Raw genomic sequence first — 20695 nt, 5'->3', positions numbered from 1 at the left:
CTCATTCTGAGAGTAAATGTTACTTTGTTTGGGACATGTCTGTTGACACGGCAGTAGTCTAGGGATGTAAAAAAGAAATCCACTGCCAGCACTGTCTCTGCTACTTGCCACTGTAGGTCTGGGCTAAGGTAGTTAGTTTCACCTCTCGTCGTGGGAACAGGCAAATCTGGGGGAGCAGGCGAAAATAACGAGCATACATGACTCATTCAATGTTTCCACTCGTTCGCAGAGGTAGGCACGGTTAGAACTCCAATCAAGAAGCCTTCTGTGCATTGATTAACGCTGGGAAAGCAATAAGTGGGTAAACAATAATTAACTAAATAAAAAGGTGAGTAAACACTTTCACAAACAAAAAAGGTGCATAAACAGTGTTTACTCTCCACTAAATCCCTGGTTGTGGCTGGCAAAACCCATTCATAAACGATATCCTGCCAGGCAGGATTTAATCTACATTTGCCCGGCATTTTAGCTATCGATGTGACGTTTGGTGGCGCCTAAGTAGTCATTTCTTTACCTGCCTGGCTGAGTGGCCGTGTTGGTAGAATGCGCGAGCTGTAAAATTGTGTACTCTGCCTGGAAATGAATTTGCAAGACCAATACATTTTTCTAATAGTTTTCTAATCAACATATTTGATCATTTTCTGTTCTCCTCTCATTTTAATTCAAGTACTTTACAAGTACCAACTTGAGAAAATGTGATTTAAGGCATTCCAGTACTTGAATTTTAGAGTGCCAGATTAAAGTACCTTAAGCACTTTGTACGAATCCTGTCAACCACACTCAGGAAATTCACTGTTCATCTACATAACAAATCCATTCCTTTTTATCTTCTGTAATTGAGAGAATACATTGAGTTTGAGGGACCTTATCACTTTGGAAACATGCTACCTTCACACCCCATAGTCTTAGTATCCCCATTTCAGAGTATGGCAGTTCAACAGGCAGGACCTCCATTTTGTCACTCGTTCCCCACCCTTGGGGTGTGTGTACATCCTGTCAACCGCCAGCGGGCAGCAAGGTACTTCTGGCATACACTTAAGCAAGCACACCATGGGTGGAAAGCTAGCAGCACAGTGTGTGAGGGGAGCATGGACCAGGGCTACTCATCAATTGTTAAATGGTTAGCAGCTACCTAGTTAACCCTCCTTTAGCTTCCCCTCACCGCTTTAGAAATGTAAGAATTGAACATAATTAGCTAGCCTCTATGGTAGCGTTTCCCAAACTTGGTCCTGGAGACTCAAAGAGGAGCACATTTTGGTTTTTGCCCTAGCATTACGCAGCAGATTGAAATAATCAACTCATCAAGCTTTGAATATTTTAATCTGAAATGCTAGAGCAAAAACCAATGCTGTCCTATGGCTAAGGTATACGATTGACAGTGTTAATTCTGAGGACATTTGACCCTTCCTACAGCACCTTGGTGCCTAATGATGAGTAGTCCTGGGGGACAGAACAGAGGAGTAACAGAAGAATGGAGGCAGACAGAGGGTGACGGTTGACTGCAAAACAGGTGTCCACACTTCTCTGTGGTGTGGATGGTAAGCAGCAATGATGGAGGTGATGACGGAGCGAGGGAGGAAGGGAGGGTTGGTGTGTGGCGGCACTCACCGACTCCAGGCCCGCTGACAGAGCTGGCTTGCTTGCTTTGAGCAGAAGCGGCGGCAGCCACGGCAGTGCCATATCCACCCTTACAGAAATCCCCACTCCCCGAAGCCTGGCCCATATCCTCATAGCCTGCAACAGTCAGACACATAGCCGCAGCCCACAGCGTTAGACACACCAAGCAGGGTTAGGATGTGGGTGATGGGGCGTCAGGCAGGGGGAGGGAGGGGTGGAGGCAGGAAGCAGTAGGTGGTGTGGATAATAGATGCAGTGTGACCAGGTAGATAGAGGGAGAGAGAAATAGAGGAAGACTAAAGGATAGAGGTGGATAGATGGAGAGAGAGAAAGAAACAGGTTTTAAGATGACCTCATGGGATGGAGGGTGTAGCCGGAAACCCAACTCCACTTATTGAATGAGCAGAAGCAAGCAATGATATGCAATAGCAACAGAACACCCACCACCTTACTGCCCCGTAATACATGTAGGAGGGCAAAGGAAATATCGACAGTCCACTTTTCCAGTCCAAAACTACTAAAAATAGAACAAATTACTGTACTAACAAAAAGATAACTAGATCTCCTTCCCCATTCAAAAGAATGGTGAGTTGCACAATAATAAAACTACCATTTCCACTCCCATTTTAGACAAGTCTTCACGCAAACCCTGTAAACATTTTTATAAAATAAATTAACATCACGAGCCTCAAAACTAATAATCTATATTGGGACCAGATAACTCTATTCTTGGGTTACGCGTTGTGCCACAATATTGTTTTAAACGTAAGTTAAGACCGATGCCCCACTGAGCGCTGATGAAGATGGTCTAAAGTGCATTACTGTGGCTTAAACACGATGACATTTCTAAAGGCAAATAATTTGTGCAAAAACCTTGTCATCATTTAAGTTGCCAGATTGACATTCGATGCAGTAGGACGTTAGCTAGCTATGTAAGATTGAGGGGAGACCTCCAGAATTTAGCTAGCTAACATTAGCATTGCTAGCTACTTCTGACAAACTTTGCTACCTAATAACATTGCCTAAATATGTGCCTACTTTAGCAATGTCATCGTATTCCCAAGCTCCTATAGTGTAATTTAGATGACAGTCATTAGATCCGGTTCCAAGTCATTAGTCCCAGTTCTACTTTTGAACATCAATATTGCTGCAGCATCTGTAGAACATTGATAACAATGCCAACAACGCGATCGAGTGACAGAGATGCAACCCATGAATAGCTGGCCCATATCAGACAGTGCACATGGTTGGTTGGTTAGAATAATTTGTTGGTAACAACGGCAGCAGGCAGTGTCTCCAAGCAACAGAAATCGCTCCATAACAGCTGGTCAACAACATCAGTGGCTGTGACTACGCGTGCCTGATTAGAAAGGTTGGAGTTGGTGCCATTTCATCTACTAACCATGTTGAAGAGCGGTTGATGTAGACCGGTAATGTGGGCAATGTCAGCCTTAGCAGGCTTAGGCACAGGCAAATGTTAATGTCTCCAACTTGGTGTAACTGAAATTAGTTGCATTCAAACCCAAAAAACCTTTGAATGTGAGAAGCTTATTAAATATAAAAGTGAATGCAGGCAGTGTCGACTAAACTGACTTTCAGTTGCATGCAGTGTTGTTGATAGCCATTCTATCAGTATGTACAGAGTTGAACTGAATGACCCCTGAACAGATGCTGTTCCACAGGGTGTGTTTAGTCTTACCAGTGTTGTAGCCATGGGAACCGTAGGCGCTGGCCTGCTGGAAGGCTGTTGCCGAGGCGTTGACTCCAACGTTCACGCCGTGCTGCTTCGACGAGGTAGGAGCAACCTGGAAACAGACAGGTTAGAGGTGAAACTAATATACTTAAGTTGTCTAAAGTATATAACATATCAGCTGCTAACACATGCAATTTAAATTCCTTTTACAGCATACTGGATTCTCTCAATTGAAGCTGCATTAGAGGACATTTTGCCAAAAACAGTTTGCAATATATTTGTGTCCCCCAATTATAAATGAGGACAGTTTGCATGTCATACTACAAAATCAGTCCCTCCAGGATTCCGTGATTGCATAATTCAATGCAAAGTCAACCAATCAGCGCATATTACGTGAGAGCTCGTAATTTTGACCAATTACTGCACTGTTACCGTGGAAAATGGCACAATTCAACCACACGTCAACAACATGTATTCCCCCGGCCTGTCAGCATATTCACGTGCGAAGATGGGTGATTGTTGATGGCTGACCGGCAGTACAATGAACCCAAATCAATCTCATTTGCAAACAAAAATAACAGCTAACGACCGTGCAAAACAATTTCCAAATGTTTTTGGAAACTAGAGAAAGCCAACAATCAGTCACTTCGAATCAGCAAAGAATATGAGAATGTCAGAACAGTTCCCACAGCAGCGGAAGATCACCATGATCACCACCAGTGGTAGCAGGGAAGACTGGCAAGCGCTGAAAGAATCAAGGTGAGTGGCGTTTAACTCAAAATTTTACTCCGCTAACCTTGGCTTTAGTAGGGTGGTCAGCACTCTGCTCTTCCCAGTCTGTCTATGGAGAGCACTGCTCAAAGCACTGTGTGCAATTTGTCAGCTTTGCCGCTTTAAACTCTGTAAAACTTAATACGGATCACGAAAACACAATCTTTCTGGATTTTTTAGAAATGGAATAGTACATTTCAACAACAACTCTATATTTGTACGTTCTGTTCTTTATCTCCGTTGCGACCGTTTCAGGAGAAAAAAAAAAAATCACAATCAAGAATTTTGAAGACAATTTATTAGAAAGAAATCGATCCTCAAATTGAAAGTGATTGATCAGCTTTGAATCTATTTGGGGGTTTTTGAGAGTGAGAGAGCGTGAATAGGAGGTGCATCTTGTGTTGATAGCAAGCCCCAAGCCTGATGGAGAGGAGTGTGTGAGTGTTCAGGAAAATAAACTAAATTGAGCAATTTAGATGGTTTTTGAATTATGTATTCAGCTTAAAATCAACCTAAAACTGAGCACATATGACTTTTAAATGCTTTATATGAAATTAACGTGAAAAAACATCGCAAAATCTATCACAGAATTTCAGAAAAGCTGCCGCGAAATCAAGCATGTTTGGCCGCAAAAATTACACACAAAAAAATCTAAATCCTGGAGGGACTGCAAAATGCATGTGTACATGCATCACGAGAACATACACTTGATAACTTCATATAATTGAAAAAACATCCAAAATGACAATACCCAGACAAATGATGAGAAACCTCACCGGGAACATGGCAGGGCCGTACTGAAAGGTGTTGGGCAGGCCCGGCACGCCTGTGTAGTAGGGCAGGCTGGTGTAGCTGTAGCCGGGAGGCAGTGCGGGGTTGAGAAAGGGCTGCTGCGTGGTGTGGTGCGTCTGACTCTGGTTCTGCTGCGTCTGCTGAGCCAACGTGGTGGCCGGAGCCGGGGACGACGCGTCACCTCGACCAAACTTTGATAAGTCACCTACCGGAGGGGAACGGGGGAGAGAGATTAAAGGCAAAGAAAAGGGGCAAGTGTGAAGAAAAGTGTGTGAAAGGGGGATGAGTGGGAGAGAGATGAGCAAAAAGTGACAGAATAACTTCCGTTATGTTCAAGCAACAAGTGGGTGATTCTCAGAAATCAGTTTCTACACCAGAACAATAGCGTTGAAGCAGCGTATCAGTTCCAGTCAGTCACGGCGATGAAGGTATGACTATCTGGTGGTGGCTGCACATTGTTCTAGCACACCACTGTCCAGTTTCGCCATGGCGACGCAGGACAGGATCAACAGATGTGTTCGTTCCTAACAAACCCCTATCTTCACTGTGTTAGCATTCAGTACACAGTCCATAAAATAGGAAAGTAGAGTTAGTTATAGACCATAGATGGGGGATAAAATGGTGCTTACCAGAGTACGGGTTGTTGCTCAAACTGCCATCTCTGCCAGTCAGTGCTGTGTTGGGGGTGGCAAACGGGATGCTGTAGTAATCCTGAGAAGACAGAAGAGGCTCAGTTTTTACTTGTACGGCTATCATTAACTCGCAACAGATCACAGTTCCCTTCTTTAAAAATCAGTTTGCAGCTGTTGTTACTAGTAAATGCCAGAAGTCATATTTGGCCAACCCAATAAATGGATGGGTTTAGATCCAGATAACTTAGACTCACCAGTGGTATTCTTGTCTGGAGCATCTGTAGGTCATCATAGCCATACACCTGAGGCTGAGAGGCAAAAGGCGGTGAGACAGAAGGAAAATAAATGTTTGCAATTCTTCTCCAATTGCAATATACAGTGGCAAGAAAAAGTATGTGAACCCTTTGGCAATACCTGGATTTCTGCATAAATTGGTCATAAAATTTGATCTGTATCTTCATCTAGGTCACAACAATAGACAAACAGTCTGCTTAAACTAATAACACAAACAATTATAAATGTTAATGTCTTTATTGAAAACACTGTGTAAACATTCACAGTGCAGGGTGGAAAAGTATGTGAACCCTTGGATTTAATAACTGGTTGACCCTCCTTTGGCGGCAATAACCTCAACTAAAACATTTCTGTAGTTGTGGATCAGACCTGCATAACAGTCAGGAGGAATTTGGGACCATTCTTCTTTTCAGTTCAGCAATATTCTTGGGATGTCTGGTGTGAACTGCTCTCTTGTGGTCATGCCACAGCATCTCAATCGGGTTGAAGTCAGTTCTCTTTTACTGGGCCAATCCAGGAGGCGTATTTTCTTCTGTTGTTGATTTACTTCTGTGATTTGGGTCTTTGTCCTGGTGCATCACCCGACTTCTGTTGAGCTTCCATTGGCGGACAGATAGCGTAACATTCTCCAGCAAAATAACATGATAAACTTCTGAATGAATTTTTCCGACGATGATAGCAAGCTGTCCAGGCCCTGAGGCAGCAAAGCAGCCCCAAACCATGATGCCCCCATCACCATAATTTACAGTTGGGATGAGGTTTTGCTGCTGGTGTGCTGTGTGTTCCTTCCAAACAACTCAACTGTAGTTTCATCTGTCCACAGAATATTTTGCCAGTAACGCTGTAGACCATCCAGGTGCACTTTTGCAAACTTCAGACGTGCAATGTTTTTTTTGGACAGCAGTGGCTTTTTCCGTGGGGGCCTCCCATGAACACCATTCTTGTTTAGTGTTTTACGTGTTAACAGAAATGTTAGCATGTTCCAGAGATTTCTGTAAGTCTTTAGCTGACACTAGGATTCTTCTTAAACTCATTGAGCATCATGCGCTGTCATCTTTGCAAGATGGCCACTCCTAGGGAGAGTAGCAACAGTGCTGAACTTTCTCAATTTATAGACAATTCGTCTTACGGTGTTCAAGGCTTTTAGAGATACTCTAATAACTCTTTCCAGCTTTATGCAAGTCAACAATTCTTAATATTGTGTCGTCTGAGATCTCTTTTGTTCGAGGCATGATTCACATCAAGCAATGCTTCTTGTGAATAGCAAACTCAAATTTTGTGCGTTTTTTTTTAATAGGGCAAGGCAGCTCTAACCAACATCTCCAATCTCGTCTCATTGATTGGACCCCAGGATAGCTGACTCCAATTAGCTTTTGGAGAAGTCATTAGCCTAGGGGTTCACATACATTGTTTAAATGATGTATTCAATATAGACAAGAAAAACACAATTTGTGTGTTATTAGTTTAAGCACACTATGTTTGTCTATTGTTGTGACTTGATGAAGGTCAGATCAAATTTGATGACCAATTTATGCAGAAATCCAGGTAATCCCAAAGGGTTCACATACTTTTTCTTGCCACTATACAATTATGAAGCTCTAAATCGCAACTTTTATAAACTGTAAAAATCGGAATATGGAACTATATGCCCATATAGGCAGTCAGTCACATTATATAGACTTCATGATTTCCATGACTTAAATTCTTGGATATAGGGGGCGCTATTTTAATTTTTGGATGAAAAATGTTCCCGTTTTAAACAAGATATTTTGTCACGAAAAGATGCGACTATGCATATAATTGACAGCTTTGGAAAGAAAACACTGACATTTCCGAAACCGCAAAGATATTGTCTGTGAGTGCCACAGAACTGATGTTACAGAAAAAACCCAGATAAAAATCCAATCAGGAAGTGCTGCATTTTTTAAAACTGCCTCATGCCAATGACTCCTTATATGGCTGTGAAGGAGCTAGGAGTCAGCTTACGTTTTCCATGTTTTCCCCAAGGTGTCTGCAGCATTGTGACGTATTTGTAGGCATATCATTGGAAGATTGACCATAAGAGACTACATCTACCAGGTGGTCGCTTGGTGTCCTCCGTCGCAATTATTGCGTAATCTCCAGCTGCAGTATTTTTCCGTTTGCTTCTGATGAGAAGCCAACTGCCACCACTGATAGATTATCGAATAGATATGTGAAAAACACCTTGAGGATTGATTCTAAACAACGTTTGCCATGTTTCTGTCGATATTATGGAGCTAATTTGGAAAAAAGTTCGCCATTGTAAGTGACTGCATTTTCCGGTCTTTTTCTTAGCCAAACGTGATGAACAAAACGGAGCTATTTCGTCTACACAAATAATCTAACTAAGAGTCTCGTCATTGAAAACATCCGAAGTTCTTCAAAGGTAAATTATTTTATTTGAATGCTTTTCTTGTTTTTGTGAAAATGTTGCCTGCTGAATGCTAGGTTTAATGCTATGCTAGGCTATCAATACTCTTACACAAAGCTTGTGTAGCTTTGGTTGAAAAGCATATTTTGAAAATCTGAGATGACAGTGTTGTTAACAAAAGGCTAAGCTTGTGTTTGAATATATTTCATTTCATTTGCGATTTTCATGAATAGGAAACGTTGCGTTATGGTAATGAGCTTGAGGCTATGATTACGCTCCCGGATACGGGATTGCTCGACGCTAGAGGTTAAAGACAGGTTTAGTTGACAGGGACAGTGAGGAGTACCTATGTCTTTCCTATAAACTAGAGTTCCAGTGAGGATTTCCTATGCTGGACAAGCGTTAAATTAAACATGGAATCAAATCCAATTTTATTTGTCACATACACATGGTTAGCAGATGTTAATGCGAGTGTAGCGAAATGCTTGTGCTTCTAGTTCCGACAATGCAGTAATATCCAACGAGTTATCTAACCTAACAATTTCACAACAATTACCTCACACACACACACACACGTGTAAAGGAATGAATTAGAATATGTACATAAAAAAATATGAATGAGTGATGGTATAGAGTACAGTATATACATACATACGAGATGAGTAATGTAGGGTATGTAAAACATATAAAAGTGGCATTGTTTAAAGTGGCTAGTGAAACATTACATCAAGATGGCAAGGTGCAGTAGATGGTATAGAGTACAGTATATACCTATGAGATGAGTAATGTAAACATTTGTAATGTAAACATATGAAGTGGCATTGTTTAACGTGGCTTATTATGGCTTATATTTATTACATCAAGTTGTCCATTATTAAAAGTGGCTGGAGTTGAGTCAGTAGGTTGGCAGCAGCCACTCAATGTTAGTGATGGCTATTTAACAGTCTGATGGCCTTGAGCTGTTTTCCAGTCTCTCTGTCCCTGCTTTGATGCACCTGTACTGACCTCGCCTTCTGGATACAGGCACTGGCTCGGGTGGTGTTGTCCTTGATGATCTTTTTGGCTTTCCAGTCGGGTGGTGTAGGTGTCCTGAAGGGAAGGTAGTTTGCCCCCGGTGATGTCTTGTGCAGACCTCACTACCCTCTGGAGAGCCTTACGGTTATGGGCGGAGCAGTTGCCGTACCAGGCGGTGATACAGCCCGTCAGGATGCTCTCGATTGTGCATCTGTAGAAGTTTGTGAGTGCTTTTGGTGACAAGCCAAATTTCTTCAGCCTCCTGAGGTTGAAGAGGCGCTGCTGCACCTTCTTCACCACGCTGCCTGTGTGGTTGGACCATTTCAGTTTGTCCGTGATGTGTACGCCGAGGAACTTATAACTTTCTACTCTCTCCACTACTGTCCCGTCGATGTGGGTAGGGGGGTGCTCCCTCTGCTGTTTCCTGAAGTCCACGATCATCTCCTTTTTTTGTTGACATTGAGTGCGAGGTTATTTTCCTGACGCCACACTCCGAGGGCCCTCACCTCCTCCCTGTAGGCCCTCGTCGTTGTTGGTAATCAAGCCTACTACTGTAGTGTTGTCTGCAAACTTGATGATTGAGTTGGAGGCGTGCATGGGCACGCAGTCATGGGTGAACAGGGAGTACAGGAGAGGGCTGAGAACACACCCTTGTGGGGCCCCAGTGTTGAGGACCAGCGGGGTGGAGTTATTACCTACCCTCACTACCTGGGGGTGGCCCGTCAGGAAGTCCAGGACCCAGTTGCACAGGGTGGGGTCGAGACCCAGGGTCTCGAGCTTGATGAGTTGAGGGTACTATGAGTTTGGAGGCTACATTCTCACATAGGTATTCCTCTTGTCCAGATGGATTAGGGCAGTGTGCAGTGTGGTTGCGATTGCGTAATCTGTGGACCTATCGGGGCGGTAAGCAAATTGGAGTGGGTCTAGGGTGTCCGGTAGGGTGGAGAAGATATGGTCCTTGACTAGTCTCTCAAAGCACTTCATGATGACGGAAGTGAGTGCTACGGGGCGGTAGTCATATAGCTCAGTTACCTTGGCCCTCTTGAAGCATGTGGGGACAGCAGACTGGGATAAGGCTTGATTGAATGGTCTGCGCATGCTCTGAGGACGCGGCTGGGGATGCCGTCTGGGCCTGCAGCCCTGCGAGGGTTGACAAGTTTAAATGTTATGCTCATGTCGGCTGCAGTGAAGGAGAGCCCGCAGGTTTTGGTAGCGGGCCGTGTCAGTGGCACTGTATTGTCCTCAAGGCGAGCATGTTTAGTATGTCTGGGAGCAAGACATCCTGGTCTGCGACGGGGCTGGTTTTCCTTTTATAGTCCGTGATTGACTGTAGACCCTGCCACATACATCTTGTGTCTGACCCGTTGAATTGCGACTCTACTTTGTCTCTATACTGATGCGTAGCTTGTTTGATTGCCTTGCGGAGGAATTCGCTACACTGTTTGCATTTGGTCATGTTTCCGGTCAGCTTGCCCTGATTAAAAGCAGTGGTTGGTGCTTTCAGTTTTGTGCGAATGCTGCCATCAATCCACGGTTTTGGAATGTTTTAAGACGCTATGGGTACGACGTCGCTAATGCACTTGCTAATAAACCCGCTCACCGAATCAGCGTATTCATCAATGTTGTTGTTCGCCGCAATGCGGAACATATCCCAGTCCACGTGATCGAAGATATCTTGATGCGTGGAATCCGATTGGTCGGACCAGCGTTCAACAGACCTGAGCGTGGGAGCTTCCTGTTTTAGTTTCTGTCTATAAGCTGGAAGCAACAAAATGGAGTCGTGGTCAACTTTTCCGAAAGAAGGGCCTTATATGCGTTGTGGAAGTTAGAATAACAATGAGCTAGGGTTTTGCCAGCTCTGGTTGCGCAATTGATATGCTGATAGAATTTAGGGAGCCTTTTCAGATTAGCCTCAGAAAATCCCCAGCTATAATAAATGCAGCCTAAGGATATGTAGTTTCCAGTTTACATAGAGTCAAATGAAGTTCGTTCAGGGCCATCAATGTGTCTGCTTGGGGGGGGGGATATATGCGGCTGTGATTATAATCGAAGAGAATTCTCTAGGTAGATAATGCAGTCTGCATTTGATTGTGAGCAATTCAAAGTCAGATGAACAGAAGGACTTGAGTTCCTGTATGTTGTTATGATCACACCATGTCTCGTTAATCATGAGGCATACACCCCGCCCTCTTCTTACCAGAAAGATGATGCTTGTTTCTGTCTGCGCGATGTGTGAAGAAACCAGCTGACTGTATCGACTCCGATAGAGTGTCTCGAGTGAGCCATGTTTCTGTCAAACAAAAGAACATTACAGTCTCTGATGTTTCTCTGGCGCGATGTGCCCGTCTACGGAGCCTGACCAGAAGACCGCTCCATCTGCCCCTTCTACGGCGCCGTTGTTTTGGGTCTCCGGCTGGGATCTGATCCATTGTCCTGGGTGGTTGGCAAAACAGAGGATCCACTTCAGGAAAGTCGTATTCCTGGTCGTAATGTTGGTGAGTCGACGTTGCGCTTATATCCAATAGTTCATTCCGACTATGTAATAAAACCTAAGATTACCTGGGGGTAACAATGTAAGCTGTTTAATTACGCTGTGATATTTTCACACATCTGAAAATCTCTTCCTGGACCAGATTAATGACAGTCAAGTGACGAACAGCTGTTGTGATGGCACATGCAATGCAACAGCTCAAGAGCTGGAAAAAAGGTGAGGAATGTCCAAACTATTGGAATCTCATTCATTACGCCGGTGAATACAGCTGTGCCTGGATCAACGTTGGATCTATTATCTCTAGTGAATTGATGTTAATCATCTGTCTGCTTGGTTTACAGCAGGGTCTCGTGAAATTTAACAAAGAAAGAAAGCATCAATGTAATGAGTTCATGTTTTCATATGTTTCTGTATCTCAGATTGGACAGTCTACTGTGAGCAATTGTATAGGATAGACCATTGCGCAACACCCGACGCTATATTCTTATGAATTAACCTGAATATATTGACAAATTAGCCTAGTGGGCTTCTTCACAATATGATCTGGTAATAAAATAACATGACACATCAATTTCTTTCCATGTTACACCTGCAATTTTAAACAATACAAATGGCTTAAAGACACACACTTGAATTTGGAGCTCAGAAGTACTGGAATAGGCAGACATTTTCTCAATTTGGCGCTTGAAAAGTTTACATACACTTAGGTTGGAGTCATTAAAACTTGTTTTTCAACCACTCCACAAATTCTTTGTTAACAAACTATAGTTTTGGCAAGTCAGTTAGGACATCTACTTGGTGCATGACAAGTAATTTTTCAACATTTTTTGACAGACATTAATTCACTGTATCACAATTCCAGTGGGTCAGAAGTTTACATACACTAAGTTGACTGTGCCCTTAAACAGCTTGGAAAATTCCAGAAAATTGTGTCATAGCTTTAGAAGCTTCTGATAGGCTAATTGACATAATTTGAGTCAATTGGAGGTGTACTTCAAGGCCAGTGCCTCTTTGCTTGACATCATGGGAAAATCAAAAGAAATCAGCCAAGAACTGATTTTTTTTTGTAGACCTCCACAAGTCTGGTTCATCCTTGGGAGCAATTTCTAAATGCCTGAAGGTATCACATTCATCTGTACAAACAATAAGACGCAAGTATAAACACCATGGAACCACGCAGCTAGCATACGCTCAGGAAGGAGACGCAGTCTGTCTCAGAGATTAACGTACTTTGGTGCGAAAAGTGCAAATCAATCCCAGAACAACAGCAAAGGACCCTGTGAAGATGCTGGAGGAAACAGGTACACAAATATCTATATCCACAGTAAAACGAGTCCTATAACGACATAACCTGAAAGGCCACTCAGCAAGGAAGAAGCCATTGCTCCAAAACCGCCATAAAAAATCCAGACTACGGTTTGCAAAGAAAGAGAAATGGACAAAGAAAGAGAAATGTCCTCTGGTCTGATGAAACAAAAATAGAACTGTTTGGCCATAATAACCATAATTATGTTTGGAGGAAAAAAGGGGGATGCTTGCAAGCCGAAGAACACCATCCCAACCGTCAAGCACGGGGGCAGCAGCATCATATTGTGGGGGTGCTTTGCTGCAGGAGGGACTGGTTCACTTCACAAAATAGATGGCACCATGAGGAGGAAAATGATGTGGATATATTGAAGCAACATCTCAAGACATCAGTCGGGAAGTCAAAGCTTGGTCGCAAATGGGTCTTCCAAATGGACAATGACCCCAAGCATACTTCCAAAGTTGTGGCAAAATGGCTTAAAGACAACAAAGTCAAGGTAGTGGAGAGGCCATCACAAAGCCCTGACCTCAATCCTGTAGAAAATTTGTGTGCAGAACTGAAAAGGCGTGTGCGAGTAAGGAGGCCTACAAACCTGACTCAGATACTCCAGCTCGGTCAGGAGGAATGGGCCACAATTCACCCAACTTATTGTGGGAAGCTTGTGGAAGGCTACCCAAAACGTTTGACACAAGTTAAACAATTTATAGGCGATGCTACCAAATACTAATTGAGTGTATGTAAACTTCTGACCCACTGGGAATGTGATGAAAGAAATAAAAGCTGAAATTGTTCTCTACTATTATTCTGACATTTCACATTCTTAAAATAAAGTGGTGATCCTAACTGACCTAAGACAGTGGAAAACTGAGTTTAAATGTATTTGGCTAAGGTGTATGTAAACTTCGGACTTCAACTATAATTATTGTAGCCAAATAAGTTCTCCTACATAATTATCGGAGAGAGAGTTGTGGCCACTTTTGCTTGTTCCCCGCAGCTTCAATTGAAGGGTGTTTTACTCTGTTGAGGTAAAACCATGTGCGGTTTTCAATACAAATCCTTCCATTACACATGGGTCGCTTTCTCATTATAAAAACAGCGATGGTGACATTAAAATAGTGAGATTAATGTAACAGCTATTCATGACTTTATTATGTGTGCCTGCCTTGGCCACACAGGTTACAGAAATCACCATGAATGCATCCAATTCATTTAGGCAAGTGCATATTATTCCCACATTTTAACATGTGATAATTTGAATATCAAATCATTGGCAATGCCTACAATTCATTATTCTTTTGACACTTCTTGCATGTTTCTTTTTTAAAGAGGTCCTATATTAGGTCCTTTAGGCCCATGAATAATTATATACAGTGCATTCGGAAAGTATTCAGACCCCTTCACTTTTTCCAAATGTTATTCTAAAATGGCTTAAATAGTTATTCCCCCTTCAATCTACACACAATAACCCATAGTGACAAAGCAAAACCAGGTTTAGAGCTTTTTGCAAATGTATTAAAAAGACATACGTCCAATCAAATCAAATGTTATTTGTCACATGCGCCGAATACAACAGGTGTACCTTGAAATTCTTACTTACAAGTCCTTAACCAAAAATGCAGGTAAGAAAATAGAGTTAAGAAAATATTTTGTCCTGGCACCTCCGTTGGTAACAAGGCCTGCCACCATTGAGTCATCAGCAAACTTTATGGTGTTGGAGTCGTGTTTGGCCACGCAGTTTGGGAAAACAGGGAGTACAAGAGGGGACTAAAAGCTCGCACCCCTGAGGGGCCCACATGTTGAGGATCAGCGTGGCAAATGTGTTGTTGCCTACCCTTACCACTGGGGGCAGCACGTCAGAAAGTCCAGGATCCAGTTGCTGAGGGAGGTGTTTCGTCCCAAGGTCCTTAGCTTACTTAGTCTTGAACATTGAGATGTATTCAGAGCATTTACTCAGTACTTTGTTGATGCACCTTTGGCAGTGATTACAGCCTTGAGTACTGTTGGGTACAAGCTTGGCACACCTGTTTTTGGAGAGTTTCTTCCATTCTTCTCTGCAGATCCTCTCAAGGTCTGTCAGGTTGGATGGGGAGTGTCGCTGCAGAGCTATTTACAGGTCTCTCCAGAAATGTTAGATCGGCTTCAGGTCCGGGCTCTGGCTGGGCCACTCAAGGACATTGAGACTTGTCCCGAAGCACATCCTGCATTGTCTTGGCTGTGTGCTTAAGGTAGTTGTCCTGTTGGAAGGTGAACCTTGGCCCCAGTCTAAGGTCCTGAGCACTCTGGAGCAGGTTTTCATCAAAGATCTCTGTACTTTGCTCCATTCATCTTTCCCTCGATCCTGACTAGTCTCCCAGTCCCTGGCGCGGAAAAACATACCCACAGCATGATGTTGCCACCACCATGCTTCACCCTAGGGATGGTGCCAGGAATCCTTAGCATTCAGGCCAAATAGTTCAATCTTGGTTTCATCAGACAAGAAATTCTTGTTTATCATGGTCTGAGAGTCTATTAGGTGACTTTTGGCAAACTCCAAATGGGCTGTCATGTGCCTTTTACTGAGGAGTGTCTTCCATCTGACCACTCTACCATAAAGGCCTGATTGGTGGAGTGCTGCAGAGATGGTTGTCCTTCTGGAAGGTTCTCCCTTCACAACAGGGGAACTCTGGAGCTCTGTCAGAGTGACCATCGGGTTCTTGGTCACCACCCTGACCAAGGCCCTTCTCCCTCGATTGCTCAGTTTGGCGAGGCAGCCAGCTCTAGGGAGAGTCTTGGTGGTTGGAAATTTCTTCCATTTAAGAATGGAGGTCACTGTGTTCTTGGGGACCTTCAGCGTTGCAGAAATGCTTTGGGACCCTTCCCCAGATCTGTGCCTCAACAGTCTTGTCTCGGAACTCTACTGACAATTCCTTCAACCTCATGGCTTGGTTTTTGCTCTGACATACACTGTCAACTGCGGGACCTTATAGACAGGTGTGTGCCATTCTAAATCATTTCCAATCAATTGAATTTACCACATGTGCATTCAAATGAAGTTGTTGAAACATCGAGGATGATGAATGGAAACAGGATGCACCTGAGCTCAATTTAAAGTCTCATAGCAAAGGGTCTGAATACTTATGTAAATTAAGTATTCTATTTTTTCTTTAGAAATTTTTTCTAAAAACCTGTTTCGCTTTGTCATTATGGGGTATTGTGTGTAGATTGAGGATTTTTTTTTAAATGTAATCGATTTTAGAATAAGGCTGAAACGTAACCAAATGTGGAAAAAGTCAATGAGTCTGAATACTTTCCGAAACCACTGTAAATTATTATTATTTATTTTACCTTAATATAACTAGGCAAGTCAATTAAGACTAAATTCTTATTTACAATGACGGCCTAACCCGGACGACGCTGGGCCAATTGTGCGCCGCCCTATGGGACTCCCAATCACAGCTGGATGTGATGCAGCCTGGATTCAAACCAGGGACTGCAATGAGATGCAGTGCCTTAAACTGCTGTGCCACTCACACATTATACCATTGTATTACATTGAGGTTCTTTAAATTACAATTAAGTGCTTGAAATAGTCCCTGAAAGTCTTTGAATTTGACTTGCCAATGTCTGTAAGTACTCTTCTTAAAAGATGTACAGTCCTAGGCCTACGTAGGTGGAGTTATAGGCCAATTGGAATTATATTCCTATTAGTACACATGTGAAACTCCTTAAAAATAGTTTATTTTTATTTTTATGTTGATCCCAATGTCATACATTGGCCCCATTATTTATAGAAAGATCTACTTACAGGGTAAGCATGGAGTAGCCCGGGGGCCATGATGTACGGGTTGGGCAGCAGAGGAGGCACTCCAGGCGGAAGGTTTGGAGGTGCTTTCCCTGTAAAGAGACCAGCAGAAACAAAAGACAAAACATATGAAATAATAGGATGGAAATTATAGTATTAGAAAAAGCAAACACATAAAACGCACTTCAAATTTACAACACGCTTATATCCCACATCTAAACCGGAGACCCCTGTCTGCGTCCCAAATGGCACCCTATTCCTTACACAGTGCCTTCAGAAAGTACTCACACCCCTCGACTTTTTCCAAATTTTGTTGAGTTACAGCCTGTATTTAAAATGGATTAAATTGAGATTTGTCGTCACTTGTCTACATATAATACCAATGTCAATATGTTTTAAAACAAAAATATGAAATGCCTTCAGTCAAGCATTCAACCCCTTTGTTTTGGCAAGCATAAATAAGTTCAGGAGTAAAAATGTGCTTAACAAGTCACATAAGTTCCATGGACTTACTGTGTGTAATAGTGTTCTGCAGACTGCCCTATCCCATCTAGACAAGAGGAATAGCTACGTAAGAATGCTGTTCATTGACTATAGCTCAGCCTTCAACACCATAGTACCCTCCAAGCTCATCAATAAGCTCGGGGCCCTGGGTCAGAACCCCACCCTGTGCAACTGGGTCCTGGACTTTCTGACAGGCAGCCCCCCAGGTGGTGAAGGTCGGAAACAACACCTCCACTTCACTGATCCTCAACACAGTGGAGCCACAAGGGTGCATGCTCAGCCCACTGCTGTACTCCCTGTTCACCCATGACGGCGTGGCCACACTCGCAGTGGAGAAGGTGGAAAGCTTCAAGATCCGTGGCGTACACATCACCATGACAATCTGAAATGGTCCAGCCACACAGTCAGTATGGTGTAGAAGGCGCAACAGCACCTCTTCAACCTCAGGAGGCTGAAGAAATTTGGCTTGGCCCCTAAGACCCTCACAAACTTTTACAGATGCACAATTGAGAGCATCCTGTTGGGCTGTATCACCGCCAGAGTCCCTGCTCATCTGCGTGAACGTGCCTTAGGCATGCTGCAAGGAGGCATGAGGACTGCAGATGTGGCCAGGGAAATAAATTGCAATGTCCGTAATGTGAGACACCTAAGACAAGACGGACAGCTGATCGTCCTCGCAGTGGCAGGCCACGTGTAACACCGTCACAGGATCAGTACATCAGAAAAATCACACCTCCGCAGGTGGTGGTACAGGTACAGGATTGCAACAAAAACTGCCCGAGTTACACCAGTTAAATCCCTCCATCAGTGCTCAGACTGTCGGGCTGGCTCAGACTGAGAGGCTGGACTGAGGGCTTGTTCTGTTGTAAGGCAGGTCCTCACCAGACATCACCGGCAACAACGTCGCCTATGGGCACAAACCCACCATCGCTGGACCAGACAGGACTTGCAAAAAGGGTTCTTCACTGACGAGTCGCAGTTTTGTCTCACCAGGAGTGATGGTCCGTCATGGTCTGGGGTGGTATGTCACAGCATCATTGGATTGAGCTTGCTGTGCGTTACAGGGAAGACATCCTCCTTCCTCATGTGGTACCCTTCCTGCAGGCTCATCCTGAGATGACCCTCCAGCATGACAATGCCACCAGCCATACTGCTTGTTCTGTGAGTGATTTCCTGCAAGACAGGAATGTCAGTGTTCTGCCACGGCCAGCGAAGAGCCCGGATCTCAATCCCATTGAACACGTCTGGGACCTGCTGGATCGGAGGGTGAGGGCTAGGGCCATTCCCCCCAGAAATGTCCGGGAACTTACAGGTGCCTTGGTGGATTAGTGAGGTAACATCTCACAGCAAGACCTGGCAAATCTGGTGCAGTCCACGAGGAGGAGATGCACTGCAGTACTTAATGCAGCTGGTGGCCAAACCAGATACTGACTGTTACTTTTGATTTTGACCCTCCCTTTGTTCAGGGACACATTATTCAATTTCTGTCTCAGTTGTTGAGTGTTATGTTCATACAAATATTTACACATGTTAAGTTTGCTGAAAATAAACACAGTTGACAGTGAGAGGACGTTTTCCCCCCGCTGAGTTTATATACCGTATTTTAGTCAATGCCACTCTGACATTGCTCATTTCTTACTTTCAGATTTGTGTATTGTTGTGATTTAAAAGAAATACTACTACACCGATGGAGCAAGGAACACAAGCATTTCGCTACGCCTGCAATAACATCTACTAAGTGTGTGTATGTGAACAATATAATTTGATTTCATGAACAATCTTTTTATGACTACATCTCTGTAAGGTCCTTCAGTTGAGCAGTGAATTTCAAACAGATTCAACCACAAAGACTAACTAAGAAGGTTTTTCAATGCCTCGCAAAGGACACCTATTGGTAGATGGGTAAAAAATAAAAATAAAGCTGACATTGAATATCCCCTTTGAGCATGGTGAAGTTATTAATTACACTTTGGATTGTGTATCAATACAACCAGTCACTACAAAGATACATGCATACTTCCTAACTCAGTTGCCGGAAAGGAACTAAACCGCTCAGGGATTTCAGCATGAGGCCAATAGTGACTTTAATGGCTGTGACAGAAACTGATCCAACACTGTAGTTACATCACAATACTAACCTAATTGACAGAGTGAAACAGAAGCCTGTACAGAATGAAAAAATATTCCAAAACGTGCATCCTGTTTGCAACAATGCACTAAAGTTATACTCAAAAAATGTGGCAAAGCAATTCCCTTTTTGTCCTGAAAGTGTTGTGCTGTGCTGGATTTGCCCCAAACATTACTGAGTACCACCATCCATATTTCCAAGTATGGTGGTGGCTGCATCACGTTATGGGTACGCTTGTAATCTTAAGGACTGGGGAGTTTTTCAGCTAAAAAGAAATACATGGAATGGACCTAACCACAGGCAAAATCCTAGAGGAAAACCTGGTTCAGTCTGTTTTCCACCAGCCACTGAATTTGTCTTTCAGCAAGACAATGACCTAAAACACAATGCCAAATCTACACGAGTTGCTTACCAAGAAGTCAGTGAATGTTCCTGAGCTGCCTAGTTACAGTTTAGACTAAAATCTATGGCAAGACCTGAACATGGTTGTCTAGCAATGATCAACAACCAATTTGACAGAGCATGAAGAATTTCGAAAATAATAAATGGCCAAATGTTGCACAATCCATGTGTGGAAAGCTCTTAAAGACTAACCCAGAAAGACTCACAGCTGTAATCACTGCCAAAGGTTTTTCAACAAAGTATTCACTCAGGGGTGTGACCTGTATTTCATTTTCAATAGACTTGCAAAAATGTCAACAAAAGAAAAACTGTCATTATGGTGTATTGTGTGTTGATGGATGAGATCATTTTTTTTAACCCAATTTGAATTTGGGCTGTAACAACAAAATCAGGAATAAGTCAAGGGGTGTGAATACTTTCTTTTTAGGCTCCGGTCAAAAGTAGTGCACTATATACAGGGAATAGGATGCCATTTAGGACACACTCCCCTTAACCAAAAACCCATGTCTAACCTGAAGAGACTGCAGAGCTGCGTGAGGAGGCGGAGGAAGCGATAGCCTGGGCTTGGGCTGGAGTGGACATGGCTGCAGAAGCTATGGCTGGAGGTCCCATGTTGGCTGCTGTGTGGAGGCCCATAGCTACTAGGCTGCTGACGGGGCCCAGGCCCGAGGGGACCGACTGAGAAACTGTGTTCACTGAAGAGGGCTGAGGGGCCCCCATGGAGACCTGCTGAGCTGCTGCAGTCACCGACAAGGAAGAGGGGACCGAGGAAGAGGACCCCGCTGAGACAGAGGGGAAGGAGGAGTGCAAGCTGGAGTTATCTATGCTCTGGAGCTGTAAGGATGGATGAAGAGGGGATAGATGGAGAGAAGAGGAGA

General features: G+C 43.5%; 1 protein-coding gene across 14 annotated transcripts in view; it reads right to left on the bottom strand.

Annotated features, from left to right (window-relative positions):
* LOC109907707 (ubiquitin-associated protein 2-like) overlaps nucleotides 1-20695 on the bottom strand; it is a 77441-nt gene that overhangs the window by 4166 nt on the left and 52580 nt on the right. For 7 of the 14 annotated variants that reach the window (XM_020505830.2, XM_020505832.2, XM_020505836.2 and 4 more), the window contains 7 exons: nucleotides 20330-20651; nucleotides 16787-16887; nucleotides 5760-5813; nucleotides 5503-5584; nucleotides 4858-5078; nucleotides 3317-3422; nucleotides 1609-1734 (listed from right to left, as the gene is read on the bottom strand). In XM_020505830.2, the coding sequence (XP_020361419.1) occupies nucleotides 1609-1734; nucleotides 3317-3422; nucleotides 4858-5078; nucleotides 5503-5584; nucleotides 5760-5813; nucleotides 16787-16887; nucleotides 20330-20651 (1012 nt within the window). The remainder of the gene's footprint in view (nucleotides 1-1608; nucleotides 1735-3316; nucleotides 3423-4857; nucleotides 5079-5502; nucleotides 5585-5759; nucleotides 5814-16786; nucleotides 16888-20329; nucleotides 20652-20695) is intronic. The other 7 variants (XM_020505838.2, XM_020505839.2, XM_020505845.2 and 4 more) reach the window with 3 other exon arrangements.

The sequence above is a fragment of the Oncorhynchus kisutch genome, linkage group LG17 (genome assembly GCF_002021735.2).
Source record: "Oncorhynchus kisutch isolate 150728-3 linkage group LG17, Okis_V2, whole genome shotgun sequence".
NCBI classification, from domain to species: Eukaryota; Metazoa; Chordata; class Actinopteri; order Salmoniformes; family Salmonidae; genus Oncorhynchus; species Oncorhynchus kisutch.
This window is presented reverse-complemented; position numbering and strand designations above follow the sequence as displayed.